This window comes from Thunnus albacares, chromosome 5 (assembly GCF_914725855.1).
Source record: "Thunnus albacares chromosome 5, fThuAlb1.1, whole genome shotgun sequence".
Lineage (NCBI taxonomy): Eukaryota > Metazoa > Chordata > Actinopteri > Scombriformes > Scombridae > Thunnus > Thunnus albacares.
In genome coordinates this window covers 35,313,218-35,332,039 of record NC_058110.1, presented here as the reverse complement: position 1 = coordinate 35,332,039, position 18,822 = coordinate 35,313,218, and the positions used below count along the sequence as shown (strand labels likewise).

Here is an 18,822-nt window from a genome sequence, read left to right as displayed (position 1 = left end):
ACCACCATCATCAAAACATCAAATGAGGGAATATCTTTTTGAGGAACAGTGTTCATCCCTACTGAAGAATTCAAGAGACTGTAGAATCAATAACAAGGCTGAGGAACATCATTCTTGAAAATATACTGCTCATGTGGTGCTTCGATGATGATGGTGGAGTGTGCTGTCTAACACATCGGTGCTGAATCTCCTATAGGTGTTCAACTGGGTTGAGATCGGGTTGAGATCTGGTGACTGTGAAGGCCATATCATATAATTCATATAATTTTCATACTCATCTAAGCATTCAGCGACCCATTGTGTCCTGTGAATTGGGGCATTGTCATCCTGAAAGAGACCACTCCCATCAGTATAGAAATGTTTCATCATAGGATAAAGGTGATCACTCAAAACATCTTTGTATTGATTAGCAGTGACCCTTCCCTCTAAGGGGACAAGTGGACCCAAACCATGCCAGCAAAATGACCCCCACAACATAACAGAGCCACCAGATCCCCTCACTGTAGGGGTCAAGCATTCAGAACTTTAATTTGTCACCCATCTGTATATTTGGCTTATATATCTTATATTTTGTGGTGTCGAAGGGAAAGTTAAAGAAGTCAGCAAACTGTGGGTGAAACATCAACATCAGGTATTTATTTATTCATTTTACTACACTGAAGATTTCAGTCACAATTACTGACTACAGTAAAACCCACACATCAATATTCTGCTCAAATATACGTTCTGAATACAGGCACATGGTTTCATATTATGACTTATACATATCTTACTGTGATCGTGCTTTTTTCTGACTGTGAGCATGATCACATTTAAGCAGTATTAAGTGATTTTTGACCACTAATGGGGAAAAACTTTCTCAGAAACATGTTACCAAACAGCTGCCTGCTTCCACATCCAACAGATACAGAGCAACATGATAATCCCATTGAGTTGTGTTTGTGTCCCCCTGATGAATGTAAGTCCAATTTTTATTTATTTATTTTTTTACAGTGTAAGTGCAGCTGGAGAACCAAAACTATGAACTAAAAAAAGCTGCGTAGAGCTGGCAGATTATTGTCAATATTTAGCACTACAAGTAACTTTAACATTACACAGAAGTGTTTGCTTCAGCATTTATCTCAAAAACATCACTTAAAACAGGTGTAACATCATGTGTGGAGCATGTAAACATGACTTATTGTCCCTTTGCATCTTTTCTTAAGCGTGAAAAATCCTTCTTGACCTTGGATATAATGTAGCAGTTCAACTAATTCATTTTAAGTCAAGGTCAATTTTCAAGCTTTTTCAGGAGCTTTCAATCACATCTCAAGGTTCTCACCAGTGAATGGAACATGCTTAGTTATAATACTTGGGTCACAAGTATTGCTGTTGACAACAGCAAAATACATCCACTGATGAAGACCATGGGATCAGTTTGCTGAGTAAAGCTAAGAAGCAGATCTTGATTTAAGATTATTGTCAAAATATCCTATTTTCTGCTCGACCAGCTTCTAAATCATGCACATTTCTCTGCATTTTCAGCTAAAACTCAAAAAGTTTTCATTCAAAATGACACATAAAAAAGCAGTAAACTTGTTTCTGATCAACCGCTTATAATGTTATCTCTTGATTGAATGAGATCTATCTGTGGTTATCAGCTTCATATATACGGCTTAGAAGGGGCCTGATACACCTACTAGTTTGTTCAGAAGGGTTATATCATCCATTGGTAAGATAGACGTCACCTTTGACTTACAGACGCCATCTAGCGGCCAGGACATTTTCAATGCATTTTCCTGCTGTTTAGTCTGACATTTTTACCGCATTTTACTGCATTCATAACATGGTTGCCACGTTAAACCATGTTTCAAGTGATCATTTTACCCCAAGCCATGATCTTTTCCTAACTCTAACCTAAACCTAAACCCTGCCTAAACTTAACCAGACTTTAACCACAACGTTGTCATATCATTATTTTGTAGCATAACATAACATAGCAGCATATTACTGACTGTTAGGTGCCATGGTCCTATTCCAGTGGGTTGATATGCACCTACTAGCAGGTGTAGCAGGCTCCCTCTAATCCATATCGGTGAGGCTGATTGATAACATCCATTCAATTGAGAGATAACATCTGAAACAGGTGTTCTGATTCCACACAGCTGCTCACATATAACCACAGTACCATGAAATGCAGATCAAACCAGTTCACAATGCTTTACAGTGGAGAAATATAGAAGCACATTGACATGGTTACGTACAGTAGATTTAGTCCCCCCCCCCCCCCCATCTCCCCTATCCATGATCCAAATAAACACACAGCAACCAAACATGAGAAACATCACAAAAAAACAACCGACACACTAATAGTGTTTGATGAGCTTCATTCAGCAATCTGTAGAAACACAAACATAAAAGTTTGCTTAAACATAAAATATGGTTAGATGGATGGATTTTAAATTTAAAAACATCTTCAATCAGGTACAAAATTAAAATGCTGCTCACATTGATAATATTGATGATTTATTGAATCCTATATTATTAATAATTTAATAATATATGTTGGGTTGGACGCAGTCTCTGAGTGTGACTCACCATGACGACCTTGCTGGTCTGTTGACGGGTTCGGACCCGCAGCTTATTGACGGTTGCCTCAGCGACGTCGGCTCTCTCCTCGGCATCATCCAGCTCGTGCTGCATTTTCCTGCAGCGCACTGAGCCGTAGCTCACCTGCTCCTCCTGGTGGACACACAGAGCAATGACAGCTGCTAACAGAACTTTTTTTTTTATCTTATCTGACAGTTGGTGGTGTTATTAGAGGATGAATCTTTGTCTGGTGAAGAAGTGGAGTGACTGAAATTTTTGTTCTTCAAAAGCAAATTTTTTAGGTTTTTGTTTCTCCCTTATTTATGTCTTTATTTTTCAATTAAAAAAAAAATACATCCCATCCAAAAGAGCAGCAATCCACAGAGTCCCCAAGAGGTCATGTGGTAGAAAAAAATATTGATGTGGAAATCCGTGCAAACAGATCAATAAACCATGCAGCCCATTAAACCTCCTGCTCTCTGTGATCATCTACACTGAGTATTCATGCAGCCAAATTCATGATATAGCTGCTCTAACTTAACATATTTTTGTTTCTGTTGTCAGACAATGGTCTGTAGTTTGTTCACCAGAGAATAGTGACCAGTTTATTTTTCTTGGTGGCATTTGTTATAGAAACTAATTCAAGGGAACCTTATCAGAAAGTGTATTTATGTTATGGGTTGTGTAAAAAAAGTGAATATCGAATAATATATTATTAGCAGATTTTTCAAACATTTTCAAATATTAATATTGGTTTCTGTTTGGCTTATACTATAGATTATTTAGATCATTATTTTATGATGACAACATCATCTGACAAAATGTACAACAATACAGGTTAATGACAGCAGCTGTATGGACATTTAAAACGAGTGATACAATTACAAGTACAGCTACAAAGTGCCTGAATGCAACACAGCAAGCAGCATAAATACACGTTTGCAGCTCATTTATAGCTACAGATGTGGTAAATGTAAATACAGTTGATCTCAAAGCACAGCTGCTGCCATTAACCTGTATTTTTGTTTTGTCTCACGATGTCGTGATGATTTAATAACAAATTTATCTGCAGCTCAACAGCTTGACAACGACTGCTGATTGACAAAGTCTTTATGAACTGTGATCAAATTTCACACCTGTTCTGTTATCTGACAACAAAAACTGAAAAATATGTCAATGAGAATGACATGCATTGTGATTTCAGCAGCATTAAAACACAGAGTGTGTGAGAGGAGGAGGCTGAACAGAGGTTTAATGAACCATCTTGGCCTTCAAACATGCACAGATTGCAGTTAATTAATAACAGTTAATTCCCTCATATTATTTGTCTGTTCACACATGTTGCATGTTCATATTTTTTTTTTGTCTTTTTTCTCTTGACCTCTGGGAGTCTCCGTACACCCACACACATGCAAAAAAAGGAAAAATCTAAATATCACTCCCCTTACAACAATTCATATTAAGCAAGTTTAATAGGGTATCCAGGTAATAATAATAATAAAACATAAAGATAAATACACCAACTACAGTAAACACACTCTCAAAACAAACAGCGAAAAATAATTACTTAATTCAACAAGCATTCATCTCATCCTTTCAACAACTAGAGTATCTATGAAATCTAGCAGGTTACCCCAAACTTTATAAAATTTATTGGGGATTTTCCTTAAATTAAAAATATTTTTTTTCATATAGAACGCAGGATTTTCAAGATTCGAGATTCAATAACCTTATAGTCCCCAGAAGACAGTCGTTTGCGCAGCAGTAGTACAACACAACAGCACGAAACAAAGACAACAACAAACATAACAGGACAACAACTCATTAAACTACATTAACACAGAGGGGGGATTATTAGGATTATTTATTATATTAGTTGTTATTTCCAGTGTGATCATATAACAGTAATAACTCACAGCATTCTCAGCTTGTCTCTTGTAGCTTTTAACTTTGGCCTGAAGCTTATCGATGAGCTCCTGCATCCTCAGCAGAGTCTTCCTGTCCTCCTCCGACTACCACAACACAGACAGAACCGATAAAGAACGTAGAACCAAGCGAATATGTGTGTGATGTCACCGTGTGATAAACGTGATCAGACCTGGTACGTCAGCTCTTTGACTCTCCGCTCGTAGCGGCGGACTCCTTTCTGATACTCCTCGCTCTTCTTCTGTTCCACCGTCAGCTCCGTCTGCAGGTCTCTCACCTGCACACACAGTAGTCCTCCTTTCTTAAAACAGCTTCACTTCCTGTTAAGTACTCATGTTTATTATTAACGTACAAGTCCTTTATCTCAAAGACTCCCCCATGTTTTAGGACATAAACAATTACCGATACATTATGTCTGGTGTGGTTCTTCTACAAAAAAAAAATAAGATGTTTCCTGTATGGTCTTTTCAGTGAAGAAGGAGACATATTGTGTCCAGCAGGAAAACTTTAGAAGTCAACATTATTTGCATATTCATAGATTCTGGAAGGAGAATATGTCATGTCGGGAATAAAAAAGAGGATTGAATCAATTTGTATCTTTTTTTTTAAAACTATACATCGTGTATGTCTTTATTTAAAGGACTCACTCTCGTCTCCAGTTTATGAAGCTGTTTCTTTCCTCCCTTCAGCGCCATCTCCTCTGTTTCATCCAGTTTGACCTGCAGCTCTGTTAAAGACACTTACTGTTAACATCAACCTGCAACAACACACATTATTTATCCACAAGAGCAGCAGGTGAACTGTTTTATTAACCAATCATAATGCTGCCTCCACCCTGAACACTCTGTGTTTTTGTACCTTTCACTGTACTCTCCATGTTCTTCTTCATTCTCTCCAACATGCTGCTGCTGTCCTGCTCTTTCTTCAGCTCCTCTGCCATCAGAGCTGCCTAGTGACACACACACACACACACACACACACGTTCAGATTCAGATAACCTCAAAGAAAAACAGAAAAAAGTCTCCTTGTTTACAGAAAGTAACAGAAAACAAAATAAAACAGTATTAAAACAGGCGCTCAGACACCTGTGAAACAGCTCAGGGTTTGTTTTGGTTTGAACAGAGGTCAGAGGTCAGGGTTCAGGACTCACATCTGTGATGGCCTTCTTGGCTTTCTCCTCAGCGCTGTGACTCTCCTGCGTCGCCTCTTCCACCTCACCGGTCAGCACGGAAAGATCCGCCTCCAACTTTCTCTTCAGGTTCACCAGACCGGCGTTCTGCAACACAGGTAGTAATCAATGAACCAATCAATCAATCAGTCTGTCAGTCCATCAGTCAGTTAACCAACAGACCAGTCAATCGGTCGAACTGTCAGTCAGTCCAACAGACACTTCTTCAAGTGATCAACTCGACTGCTTGGATAAAAAAAATTAAACATGAAGCTTTTGATCAGTTCTCAGGTCTGTCAATAACTGCTGTTGGAGTCAGATTATATATTATAGATGACAGTTTATAGATTAAAATGTACAGATTATATATTACATATTAGAGATTATAGATTACATCGGAGCAGCATGATGTTGCTGCGTGTCAGTGTGAGTTTTGTACCTGTGTGGTGAGCAGGTCAACCCTTTCTGCAACCTCCACCAGCTCGTGTTCGGCCATCTTGCGGTTGCGGTCGGTCTGTTCCAGGATCGCACGCAACTCCTCCTCCTCAGCCGCCATCAGTGAACAGCGTCGCTCCACCAGGATGATCTGTTCTCTCAGCTCATTGGTCAGCTGGACCTTATCATCAAGCTCCACCTGCTGCTCTTTCACCTGGAACAGGACACAACATATTTAGACCTCATGCAGGAACATTCTCTTCACCTGCACTTCTCTGTGAGGTTTGTTCATACAAGTGATCCAAAAAACTCTCTGAATGGCACAAACTCTTTTTAAATATCTGGTTTCAGCCTGATGAATGTCACCTATTCATGAGGAGCTGAACATTCCTGAGATTTCACCATTAGCATCATCAACGCCCTAAAATGTCCATATAAGGCGACCTGTTCTGCTCAGTTTGTGGGCGAGTTTCACTCACAAAAATGTCCCCAAAGAGTGAAAAGTTGGTTTCTTTGGAGCAGGTTTGAAGCTCAGAGTTCCAGCTTCTGGTTGTCGGCAACTTTTCCATTTGGAGCCAAGATCTTCCAGTTAAGGAGTGTGGGGTGTTGTCTTTCACGCTCTGGAAACACACCCCGCTACCTCAGACCCCAGCTAACGCTAGCTTACTGGGAAAACCGAGCGATGCAAACTTGAGCTAACATTAGCTACTTCAGCTAAACTGTGCTAGCACGGCGGGTATCATAATCAGGAAACATTAACCTTAGTGAAATATTGTTACAACAGTCCGACTCAGTGCGAGCCAGTGAGAGCAGCAGGTGAGCCAACTGTCAATAACAGCTGTCAATCAACACCCACACACAGCAGACATCAAAGCTACTACAAGTCATCAAATCCTAAGCTTCATATTAGCTTCAGATAAACTTTTAAATACATTTTTGCACAGAAGGAGGACTGTGGATTTTGTCCTCCATCACTTCCATTGTAAGGTCATTATGAAGGGATCTTCTAATGGTCAGTATGAACAGGAGGAATGATTACAGCAAGAAAAACAGGTTTCAATGTTCATTTGGGCTTCTGACTATTGTTTGAAGACAAACTGGAAAAACTGTGAACCCGTCCTTTAAATTTGTTTTGGTTACATATATTTTATGTTAGTTGATTTCTGGATCATATTTTAACTCTTAATTAATTCAGATTAAGACATTATAACTCTACAGCAAGTCAAACAAGTGTTTCTCCTCTAGTTGAGAAGGTCAGACTGTCTGTTCATGACTCATTTAACAGCTCTCCTTTCTATCTACCTCTTCCCTCCTGTCTCTGAGGAGTTAACGGTCTTCCTATCTTCGTTCAGATCAGTTCAGATTACCTGTGTCTGCAGATGTCTGATGATCCTCTGGCTCTCAGCCGCCTGCTTGTTAGCGTGTCCCAGCTGAACCTCCATCTCATTCAGGTCAGACTCCATCTTCTTCCTCAGACGAACCGCCTCGCTGCGACTACGAACCTCCGCATCCAAACTGGCCTGCATGGTCTCCAGGGAGCGCTGGTGGCTCCGCCTGGTGGACGGCACTGTTATTAACACTTCATATTTTTGTATCTTTGGTACCTGCAGTTGTCAGGTGTTGAATTAGTTAGTCAAGAGCAGAGCTGCAACGATTAATCAATTAGTTGATTGACAGAAATTTAATCATCTTTTAATCTATTTGATAATTGCATTATATTTTAGTCTTTTTTAAAGTAAAACTGCCAAAAAGAACTGTTTTCAGCTTTTCAAATATGATGATTTAATGCTTTTCTTACATTAAACTAAATATGTTTGGGTTTTGGACTGTTGGTCAGAAAAAACATCACCTTTGACTGTGGGAAATTGTAATTTTATAGACCAAGCGATTAATCGATTTATTGAGAAAATAATCTGCAGATTAATCGATAATGAATAAACATTATTTGCAGCTCTAGTCGAGAAGTTGAAGGTTTTGTTAGCTGCTAATATACTGGCTTCTGATTTGCTGGCAGACATTTGGTACCTGAGGTTGTCGATCTCTTCATCTTTCTCAGCGATCTTCCGTTCGATCTCAGTCCTTATCTGCTGCAGCTCCATCTGAAATCTCAGAGTCTTACTCTCCTCGTGCTCCAGAGTGCCCTGGTTGGGAGAGAGTTGGCAGGTAGAGCAGGTTGGTATGCAGTTTTGTTTGGTACAAACCTGACAGGTATCTACAGCAGGTAGTCAGTTACCTCTGCCTCCTCCAGAGCTGCTCTGATATCACTCTTCTCCACGTCCAGGATCTTCTTCATTCTCTCCAGCTCATGGATGGTCTTCCCTCCGTGACTGATCTGATCTGTCAGGTCCATTATCTCATCTGCAAGCAAACATCAGTCAACCAGTCAGCCAGTCCACAACCAGACTTTTAACTATCAGCATCAGTTCTGCTTCAGTGTGTTTACAAGGTGCCTAGTTTGACCACACAGTCTTTTGATAGACATTTAAAAATGACCACAGACTACGGCTTTGGACTGACGTGACCTGAAACAGTCTGAAACTATTCTTTACAGCTCACCGACTGTTAGTTTGTTTTAAGAAATGAGAGAGTGGAAAGTTCTTTGTTTTGTTTTGATTGCTGCTCTGGTTTTGTTTCCTGGAAGATTAATCAAAAAAACAATGGCAGAATGTCATAAATGTTAACTTAAGTTCCAGAAAAAATCAAAAGAAAATTTGAATCAATGTTTGTTTCCATCCACTCATGTTGTGTGAATATTAGGAGATAAACAGCAGGTGGCACTAATTCTCCAATCGGTGCCATTAAACCGTTGCAGAAGAAGAGGACACAACAAGATAACGTCATTAAAAGAGCGGCAGTCAAAGGTCAAATGATGGAAAACCATGTGGAAAACTTGAGAGGAAATGTACATCTTTTGTGGCGTATAAGCTGGGTGAACAAGTTAGCTCACTACCCAGTTACACTGGGTGTGCGTACGGCTAAACAGCCGACAGTTTCAACATGATATTGGTACCAAAGAGGAATTTGTTCTATGGTATTACTGCATACAAAATTCAAGCTAACTAGCCAGTAAATTGTCAGTTACCCTTTACTGCCTGAGTAGCTAGAGAGCACTCAGCAGCATTATTACCTAGAGACACATTCCTGTTAGGTACCGATCAAGTTACAAAGTGGAAGAAGGAGTTATTTCAGACATTCATGGCTCTGGCAGCTTAGATCGACAGGAAACTCTCCTGGTTGAATCATCAGAACAGAACATGTAAGAAAATATCTGGTTTGTTGATAGAAAGTCAAAAGTACAAAACCTGTGGAAATTAATAACTTAACAGAAGTCAACGACAACTCTCAAGGTGTATTTCAGAAACATCCAATCAGAGAGCCTGAATTTCTGTCATGTTTACAATATTTAGAAACCTGACAACCTTTTTTCACCTACGTAATATTGCAAAAAATCAGGCACATCCTGTCTCAAAAAGATGCAGAAAAATTAGTCCACGCATTTGTTACTTCTAGACTGCATTATTGCAATTCCTTATTATCAGGCTGCCCTAATAAATCTCTAAAGACTCTTCGCTCCATTGGCTTCCTGTAAAATCCAAAATAGAATTTGAAATCCTTCTCTTCATGTACAAAGCTCTTAATGTTCAGGCACCATTGTATCTTAAAGAGCTCATAGTACCCTATTACCCCACTAGAACACTGTGCTCCCAGAATGCAGCTTACTGGTGGTTCCTACAGTCTGCAACAGTAGAATGGGAGGCAGAGCCTTCAGCTATCAGGCTCCTCTCCTGTGGAACCATCTTCCAGATTCGGTCCGGGGGGCAAACACCGTCTCTATGTTTATTATTATTGTTATTATGCTTCTCTGTGTCTCTCTCCCCGTCCCTCCTTCTTTCTCTCTCGACCCAACCGGTCAAGGCAGATGGCGCCCACCTAGAGTCCAGTTCTGCTTGAGGTTTCCTCCCGTTCAAGTTTTTCCTCACCTCACCACATGTCACCAAGTGCTGCTAGCGGGGGAATGTTGGGTCTTGTGATTTGGTGCTACGTAAATAAATTGACTTGACAAAATGATCAGTGCACTTTCAGATTCTGTCTCACTTTGGATAAATTCATCAACTATGTTACGGTGTTTTGTTCTAAATTACAACGTAATTTACAAACAAGTTTTTCATATAGCTACTGTAATAGAGACAGAGTGAGAGGGAGAGTACCTTGAAGGTTCCTGTTTTCTCGTTTGACGGTCTCCAGGTGGTCCAGAGCTTCTTCGTAACAGTTCTTCAGTTTGAAGAGCTCAGTGCTCAGACTGCGAGACTCTCTCTGCGTTGCCTCCAGATCCGACTGACTGTCCTCAAACTTCAGCTTCCACTCACTCAACAGCTGCATCACACAAATGGAAGAAAACACAAATGGATGAGTGTGGTCTTTCATTTCCTACATTGACTGGGACACTGTCGGGGGTTACAGCTGTTTGTGTTGCTAACTGACCTTGTCGAAGTTGCGTTGCTTCTTGTCCAGAGCCAGCGCAGCAGCGTTGGAGCGATCCAGTTCGACCATCAGATCCTCAATCTCAGTCTGCAGACGCTGTTTGGTTTTCTCCAGTGAGGAACATTTGGCCTGAGACGCCTCCACAGCTTCCTCAACAGTCTGCAGTTTAACCACCAACTTCTTCCTACAAACAACAACGTCATCGTCATGCAGTTAAAACAGAAACCACAAACTTACCTGCACATGTAGGAAATAAACAATTAACAGGAAGCAGGAAAAGACTCCTTTTCTTTTTCTACTCGTTTTAAACACAGAAGATGGAACATGTGTTGTGGAGGATTTGAAGTTTTTTTAAGGAATCTTCGACGGAGCTGACAGCTTTTGCTGCAGTAATTAGTAAATAATGTAATAACTCTTTTAATGACTAATATGTATGTATGATCAGAGTATCTTACTTTGCGTCTTCAAGCTCCTCGATTCGCAGCACAGCGTCGGTCTCGTACTTGGTCCTCCACTGAGCCAGCTGGCTGTTGGCTGCAGACAGCGCCCTCTGCAGTTCACCCTTGGCCTCCTGGTCCTCCTCCAGCTGCTCACTGAACAGACTGCAGTCATGACGGGACGCCTGCACAGCATGGGCCAGCGCCACACGGGCCTAACACACACACACACACACACACATCTATTGTTTGTATCCATGTACACGATGCTCTAAATTCAAGCATCTTGTTTAAGACGATTAGTCAATTAATCGATTAGTTGCCAACTATTATGTTATTTAAATAATAATAGTTTTGAGTCATTTTTTAAGAAAAAAGAGTCGAATTTCTCTGGTTCCAGCTTCTTAAATGCAAATATTTTCTGGTTTCTTTAGTCCTCTATGACAGTAAACTGAATATCTTTGGGTTGTGGAAAAAACATTTGAAGACGTCATTTGTTGGCATGAAATGAACCCTGAACACAGTGAGAACAATCAGGCAGTGGTGGAAGGAGTATTCAGATCCTCTGCTTCACTAAGAGTAACAATACAGCAACGTAAAAAAATACTTCACTACAAGTAAAAGTCCTGCATGAAAAATCCTACTACAGTAAAAGTACATAAGTATTATAAGCTTGATGTAGTTAAAGTATTGCAGTAAAAGTACATAAGTATTATGAGCTTGATGTAGTTAAAGTATTGCAGTAAAAGTACATAAGTATTATGAGCTTGATGTAGTCAAAGTATTGCAGTAAAAGTACATAAGTATTATGAGCTTGATGTAGTTAAAGTATTGCAGTAAAAGTACATAAGTATTATGAGCTTGATGTAGTTAAAGTATTGCAGTAAAAGTACATAAGTATTATGAGCTTGATGTAGTTAAAGTATTGCAGTAAAAGTACATAAGTATTATGAGCTTGATGTAGTTAAAGTATTGCAGTAAAAGTACATAAGTATTATGAGCTTGATGTAGTTAAAGTATTGCAGTAAAAGTACATAAGTATTATGAGCTTGATGTAGTTAAAGTATTGCAGTAAAAGTACATAAGTATTATGAGCTTGATGTAGTTAAAGTATTGCAGTAAAAGTACATAAGTATTATGAGCTTGATGTAGTTAAAGTATTGCAGTAAAAGTACATAAGTATTATGAGCTTGATGTAGTTAAAGTATTGCAGTAAAAGTAGTGGTTTGGTCCCTCTGACTGATATATTATTATATATGACATCATTAGATTATTAATAGTGAAGCATCAGTGTTAGAGCAGCATGTTACTGTTGTAGCTGCTGGAGGTGGAGCTAGTTTACACTACTTTATATACAGTTAGCTAGTTTAGTCCAGTGGTTCCCAACCTAGGGGTCGGGCCCCTCCAAAGGGTCAGCAGATAAATCTGAGGGGTGGTGAGATGATTAATGGGAGAGGAAAGAAGAAAAAACAAAGTTCTGATACACAAATCTGTTTTCAGTTTTTGGACTTTTTCTCTAATCTTTGATTTTTGCTGAAATATTGGATCATTTGAACATTTATTGAAATGAAAGCATGTGAGAAGTTTAGAGGGAAAAATCACTATTTGGTGGAGCTGTTAACAACTCATAGACATGTGAAATGTGACCCCGACTACACACTGCTTTTTGCAAGACGTCAAAAGCCAAAAAGGTTGGAAACCACTGGTTTCATCTTTAACAATGTGTTGTATTTTAAAAGCTTGTTATATTATCCATTGTGTCAAATCTTCATCTGAAAAGTAACTAAAGCTGTCAAATAAATGTAGTGGAGTAGAAAGTACAATATTTCCCTCTGAAATTCAGAGGAGTGAAACTATAAAGTAGCATCATAAAATTGTACTAAAATACAATACTTGAGTAAATGTACTTAGTTACTTTCCAGGACTATAATCGGGGATGTTCTGTATTGAAAGGTTGTGTCAGAAATATAAGAGTTGACTGTTACTTTTTTCTCCTCCTCCAGCTGCCTCTTCAGATCTTCAATGTTCTGGCTGAGTCCCACCTTCGAGCGCTGCAGCTGACCGTTCAGGACATCCCTCTCCTCCACACGCCGGCTGTACTCAGCTGGAAGAGTGACAGAGAGAAAGAAAGACGGACAGGAAGTGAGGGGGACAGAAGAAATCTGAGTAATTTGAATGCAATTACTACATTTATTAAATCTAATTTAACTTTAGCAATTTGCCGTGTTGCTTATCAGCTGAGACATATTTAAGATACATTTTTCATCCTCATACTTTCAGATCTGGAGACAGACATTCATGCTTAATTATCTAATATATTGATTATTGTAATTCTCTGTTAAGAATCAGAACTCAAGCTCATCATTTCTTTTAATTATATAAATTATTCAGTTTCTCCTCTTCTGTGTCTGTGAGGCTCTTTGTAGCATGCATATTATTATTATTATTATTATTATTATTATTATTATTATTATTGTTATTTGTACCAGTCTCTGTGAGCGCTCGTGCTTTCTGAGCAGACATTTCGGTCAGTTGTCTCTGCAGCTCCTCTGCTCTGATCCTGCTCTCATTCAGCTGGTCCTCATAAACCCTGCACATCTTCTCCACAGAAACCTACACACACACACACACACACACACACACACACACACACACACACACACACACACACACACACACACACACACACACACACACACACACACACACACACACACACATACACACAAATCATCAGTAACATTGATCAATACAAAGACTGTGTGATAACACAAGGTGAGCACTCATACAGTTTTCCCAGATTGCCGCAGCACATATGTCATAAATACCACTGATATGTCAAGTTGCATTATGGGAAATGTAGGATACTGTATTCTGGGGCGTTTATGACCCCCGAGTCAGGATACGTTAGTCTCTTCTGTTTTGATGTTGTGGTTATTTTCATTACCCAGCAGCTCCTCTCTGTGAGGAAGTTCAGACGACTCTGTTTTGAATCCGAGTTGTTTAAAAGAACTACAATCCCTGAAGCTGTTTGACTCCTGAACTATAAATCTTTGTCACTTTAAGTGATGTTGTGTTTTTAGTTCATGGCGGTCTTTGTGTTTATAGTTCACCTATTTTAAACACATTCAGGTTAATTAACTTCTGAATCACAAACCTCTTGCACTTTAAGGTTTATCGTTTTTAGCTAATGTTTTATATTTATGATACTTTGTGTGTTTGAAAATGTGCTTATGTGTCTGTTTTTATTATTGGTATGCTATGTTGAATCTTGTGTTGTCTGTCCTGTTGCACTATGAGCTCACCACAGTTCCTAACAACACTGTTGTAACGTTAAATTAACTAACTCAAGGCGTTTACACTGACGAGGCCCAGCAGTCAATATTTCCCTTACAGTCTTGCTGAGTTCAAACTTTTGAGTCGAAACTCGTTTGGCAAACCTGACGTCACACTGTGGTACAGATTTATAAAGGTTTAGGCTCCTTTACTTCTACTTTATTTACAGTGCAGGGTTTGCACAAAACTGCTGCATCGACTTCAGCATCAGCCAGGTGCGACCTCATTGGTCAGAGCCAAACATCTAGATGTTTTCTTTTAAAGGGTTGTGTTGTGTTTTTATTTTACCTTGCCCCTGGAGAGCTGCTCCATGTTAGCGGCCAGGTCGTCCGCCTCCAGCCTGAACTCCGCCTTCTCCTTCTCCAGCTTCTGTTTGGCTCTCTGCAGAGCGTCGATCTGCTCGCTGAGCTCCGTCACCATGTCCGAGTGCTTCTTCCTCAGAGTTGCGGCCGTCGCCTCGTGGTGAAGCCCCGCCTCCTCCAGCTCCCGCCGCATCTTCAGGAAGTCCGCCTCCCGCTTCCTGTTTGACGTTAAGGTAAGTTACAGTTTGGAGTCACAGGATTCACCGCCATGTTTAGGTAAACACCTTAAAGCTTGGTTTGAAGGATGCAAACAGGATTTAAAGGTTCAGAATGAAAACTAAACAAGCTGATTTTAGTGATTCTGACAGTGAGTCCGTCCAAATTAAAAATGTTTGTGCTTTGTAAACATACACACATGATACTAGCTAGCAAAGGTAACAGTTAATGTCTGTACAGTTGGTTCATTGGCGCAAATAAACACAAAATGCACAAACAGTCCTGAGGTCAAATTCACACGAAAAACACAAGGTGAATATTCACTTCGCTTCCTGTCTTAGAACACTTGAGGTTTCCCAGGAACAGCATCAGGCCGGAGGGTTCAGCTGTCCATCAGTGACTTTAAGTCATTACTGTTTCATCCCAAAACGGGATTCATCATTGCTCACAGCAGCGAGCAGAGCTGGGTATTGTTTAAAAAATTATGATACAATACCAGTACCGTTAAAGTGATGCTGATACTAATAGAGAACTTTATTGGATACCTTTCTTTTTACCTCATTTGATACCAATCATGTGATTGAACGTATTCAGTTGTGTATAATGCCGCCACTCCTCCTCATCCAAATGATTTTTACACAAATCATTTTGAAAGTGTTCAAATTATTAAAATATGTATTTTTGTGGGATTTCGCCGTGCTGAACTGCCACCTCCGTCAAATACACTGTGCTCGACTTCACCACCACAGACTGTGTGGGTTGTAGCTGCTGCAGTAGTGGGCCAATCACATGTCGCATTAAGTCAAAGAACGCTTGCTGTGATTGGCTGTGAGCAAAACCATAAAATAGTTTTTTTTTTCCTGATCAGGGTACAAAAAGGACCGAATGCAGGTATCATTTGACTGGAGAAGTTTCAATACTACCTGCTACTTATTTCGGTTGATACCTTCGAGTTGAGTCCAGCAGCGAGTGCTTAGTGGACGTTCTGGTTTTGCCTTTCAGGCTACACTGCACCTCCTTGTTTTTTTTGTTTAAATAAAATCATTACATTTTTATTAACAGTCAGTATTCTCTTGCTAGTATTGAACCTATTTTAAAGAAGAGGCAGTAAAGGACAGTGCTCAATAAAGATGCAATTACAATATTTATCTATTATAAAGTATGAGGTCTGTCAACGGAAACTAAATGTGATTTTTAGTTGGACTTGTATATTAATTTAAAAGCAATTTACATAGCACTTGAATTGTTCTTAACAATTTGTAAAACCAGATAACCAATTTCATAATAACATGTTATTTGCTACACTGGTATAAATATATAAATGCATCATATATATATGTTCACATATTTTCAGTGGTTTCAAGTTGAAGAAACTCTGACTTCTGAAACTAACGCTTGTTATCATGCATTGACTTCTTCGGCCATCAGATGGAAAAACAAATCAGTAAATGCAGCTTTGACTCAGGTTCGTTTGTTACAGATGTTCTACTTTTGTACAGAAGTCTTGTGGTTTCAACATTTATTGAAGTCAGACAGTCTGTAAGCACTGACTTCTTCAGTTTCCTCTCTGGTGGGAAGATAGTTTGGGATGATATTTGGGTACTATATTCTTGACTTAACTATTTTTCTGGAGCACAGTCTGTGTGTTGCAATATGACCCATTTTCCAAAAAAAAAGAAAAAAATTCTCAAAATTCAAATAATCAAAAAAAGGCAAATTATTTTAATGAATCACTGTGACTCTGTGGGTGTAACTTGTGAGAGACTTCGGTGAGAGTTCTGACCTGTTGAGTGCGATCTGAGCAGCGGAGGCTCCTCCGGCCTCCTCCAGTTTCTCTCCCAGTTCCTCCAGCTCTCGGGTGATGTCATTCCTCTGACGCTCAGCTTTGGAGCGCCACGCCCGCTCGGCCTCCAGCGCCTCCTCCAGCTCCTCGACGCGAGTCTGAGGGAACAATCACATCACACTCCTGTAGCAGCAGATGAAGATGTGGAAGCTGAACCAGTCTCTGACTCTGTTTTAAACCAACCTGAAGCTCTTTGATCTTCTTCTGAAGCTGAGAGACCAAACTCTGCTCATCCTCAATTTTAGACTGAAGCTGACCAAACTCCATGTCTTTTCTTTAGGAAGGTATGGAGAGAGAGAAAGAATCAGAACTATTGCTGTAGGAAGGGTGAGAGAGAGAGATTGTGTTCATGCTGGTAAATATTTGCTACCTTTCACTGATTACTTGTGATGTTTTGGTATCAGTGTCAAAGTCAAATGTTCACATGAATCCTGGGATCAGACTACAGTATTTTTTTTTGTCTTTCAAGATGGTCACGATCATACAGTCCACCAATCCTGGCTGTGATTGGACATACAGACACTGGACCCCAACCAATCAGAACTGTCTTTCACGACTCTTTTACGAGTCTTGCATGTAGGTGATCTGAGAGGAGGAGCCCACCTCACAGCACCAACATCATCACTCAAAGTTGATATTTATTTTCATGCCTTCAATGGAATATAAAGCAATATAGTTCCCTATTGGTCAACATCACAGAACTCATCGTAGAAGTTGTAAAACTCGGGACATCATGACAGTGATTTTCATGGCATTGCTTACATACAGATCGCAAATGATGTCCTGTTTCACTAATGACTGTCACTCACAAATTACAGATACATTTGCACGTCCAGCAGTCGTCTCACATGTCCATGCACGTGTCACAAGTACGGTGTTGCTTTGGATTTCTTAAATGTGTAAAAAATGAATGAAAGAAAGGTCAGGTTGAGTTGTTAATCTGTAGTCTGAACGTCACATAAAGTACAGAATTTTCTTTGTCTTGTTTTATCGCAATGCAAAATTCTTTTGTTTGACTTGACTTGATTGGTAAATATGTTTCTGTAAAGTTGCTAGTGGTGTTATTTATTTTCCAGTAACACATTCCACTATGTAATACAATATGAAAGATAAAAAACAATACGAAACAATAGTATAAAATACAACACGATGCGGAACAAATGAGAAAAACCGAACAGAACAGAAATAAACAATATGAAGAAATATGTTATGATACCATATGGATGAACGCTATGATAAACTCTGATATACCCTGATGTCAACTGTTAGCTCCACTGTAACATAATCACAAATGTGCTGCTTCACCTGTTGTTCCAGTTTGGGTTCAGTTTTTTTTTGGTTTAAGGTTGAATTACATTATTAAATTGTTGTAAACTATTAAATTAATCAATCAATTTATTAATGGTCAAAAAACACAGTCCACTACTGTTGGCACAACTGAAACCGAACATATAAATCAGTCCTGAATGGTGTAAATAATGAACCGAATGTTTTTTCCTACTTTTTCAGCCTCTCCTCCAGCTCCTCCCTCTGGTTCTCCAGGTCCCTCACTGAGTCCATGGACAGCTTCAGATCCCCCTCCAGCTTCCGTTTGGTTCGTTCCACTTCAATCCGCACCTTCTTCTCCTGCTCCAGGGAACTTTCCACCTGCAGGGAGGAGAGACGGGAGACTGTTAGCACACAGTAACGTCAACCTGTCCGGACCCGAGAGCCTTTTACATCCTTAAAGGTCCTAAGCTTTCTAACTGTCATGTGAGAGTTTTGTATACAAATGTTTTCAATGCTCACTTTGGTCCAGAGCAAAATATCTTGACAACTACTTCATCTTCATAATTCAAGATATTAAAACTACGTTTTGAAAGTTTAAAGTGTGGTTTTAAAACTAAACTGATTTGAACATTTGGAATATGTCCTTCATGCTTATTGTACAGTCTTAGCAGTAGCTGAAAACCCTGCTGCGTCTTCCATTAGAATACCTTCAGGAATCCCAGCATGCAACACTGGCAAACAGGTTTTAATCTCTGGGTGAGAGAGTGAAATCTCTGAACAATTAAAAGTTTCCATAGACTGTTTCATGGGCGTGTCAGCACTGTTTTTAATGAGATAGAC

The 18,822-nt window shown here is 39.6% G+C and overlaps 2 protein-coding genes across 3 annotated transcripts in view; both read right to left on the bottom strand.

Moving 5' to 3' along the window:
• The window catches only part of LOC122981768 (polymeric immunoglobulin receptor-like), a 724,120-nt gene that overhangs the window by 587,156 nt on the left and 118,142 nt on the right, over nucleotides 1-18,822 (bottom strand). The gene's annotated exons all lie outside the window — the stretch shown is intronic.
• Nucleotides 611-18,822, bottom strand: part of LOC122981729 (myosin-7B-like) — a 44,477-nt gene continuing 26,265 nt past the window's right edge. For both annotated transcript variants that reach the window (XM_044350424.1, XM_044350423.1), the window contains 20 exons: nucleotides 18,215-18,360; nucleotides 16,897-16,987; nucleotides 16,654-16,811; nucleotides 14,641-14,872; nucleotides 13,503-13,629; nucleotides 13,002-13,120; nucleotides 11,035-11,231; nucleotides 10,580-10,763; nucleotides 10,306-10,471; nucleotides 8,331-8,455; nucleotides 8,123-8,238; nucleotides 7,465-7,651; nucleotides 6,102-6,311; nucleotides 5,645-5,770; nucleotides 5,353-5,443; nucleotides 5,142-5,221; nucleotides 4,667-4,771; nucleotides 4,485-4,580; nucleotides 2,578-2,721; nucleotides 611-2,377 (listed from right to left, as the gene is read on the bottom strand). In XM_044350424.1, the coding sequence (XP_044206359.1) occupies nucleotides 2,366-2,377; nucleotides 2,578-2,721; nucleotides 4,485-4,580; nucleotides 4,667-4,771; nucleotides 5,142-5,221; nucleotides 5,353-5,443; nucleotides 5,645-5,770; nucleotides 6,102-6,311; nucleotides 7,465-7,651; nucleotides 8,123-8,238; nucleotides 8,331-8,455; nucleotides 10,306-10,471; nucleotides 10,580-10,763; nucleotides 11,035-11,231; nucleotides 13,002-13,120; nucleotides 13,503-13,629; nucleotides 14,641-14,872; nucleotides 16,654-16,811; nucleotides 16,897-16,987; nucleotides 18,215-18,360 (2,712 nt within the window). In that variant the 3' untranslated portion in view covers nucleotides 611-2,365. The remainder of the gene's footprint in view (nucleotides 2,378-2,577; nucleotides 2,722-4,484; nucleotides 4,581-4,666; nucleotides 4,772-5,141; nucleotides 5,222-5,352; nucleotides 5,444-5,644; nucleotides 5,771-6,101; nucleotides 6,312-7,464; nucleotides 7,652-8,122; nucleotides 8,239-8,330; nucleotides 8,456-10,305; nucleotides 10,472-10,579; nucleotides 10,764-11,034; nucleotides 11,232-13,001; nucleotides 13,121-13,502; nucleotides 13,630-14,640; nucleotides 14,873-16,653; nucleotides 16,812-16,896; nucleotides 16,988-18,214; nucleotides 18,361-18,822) is intronic.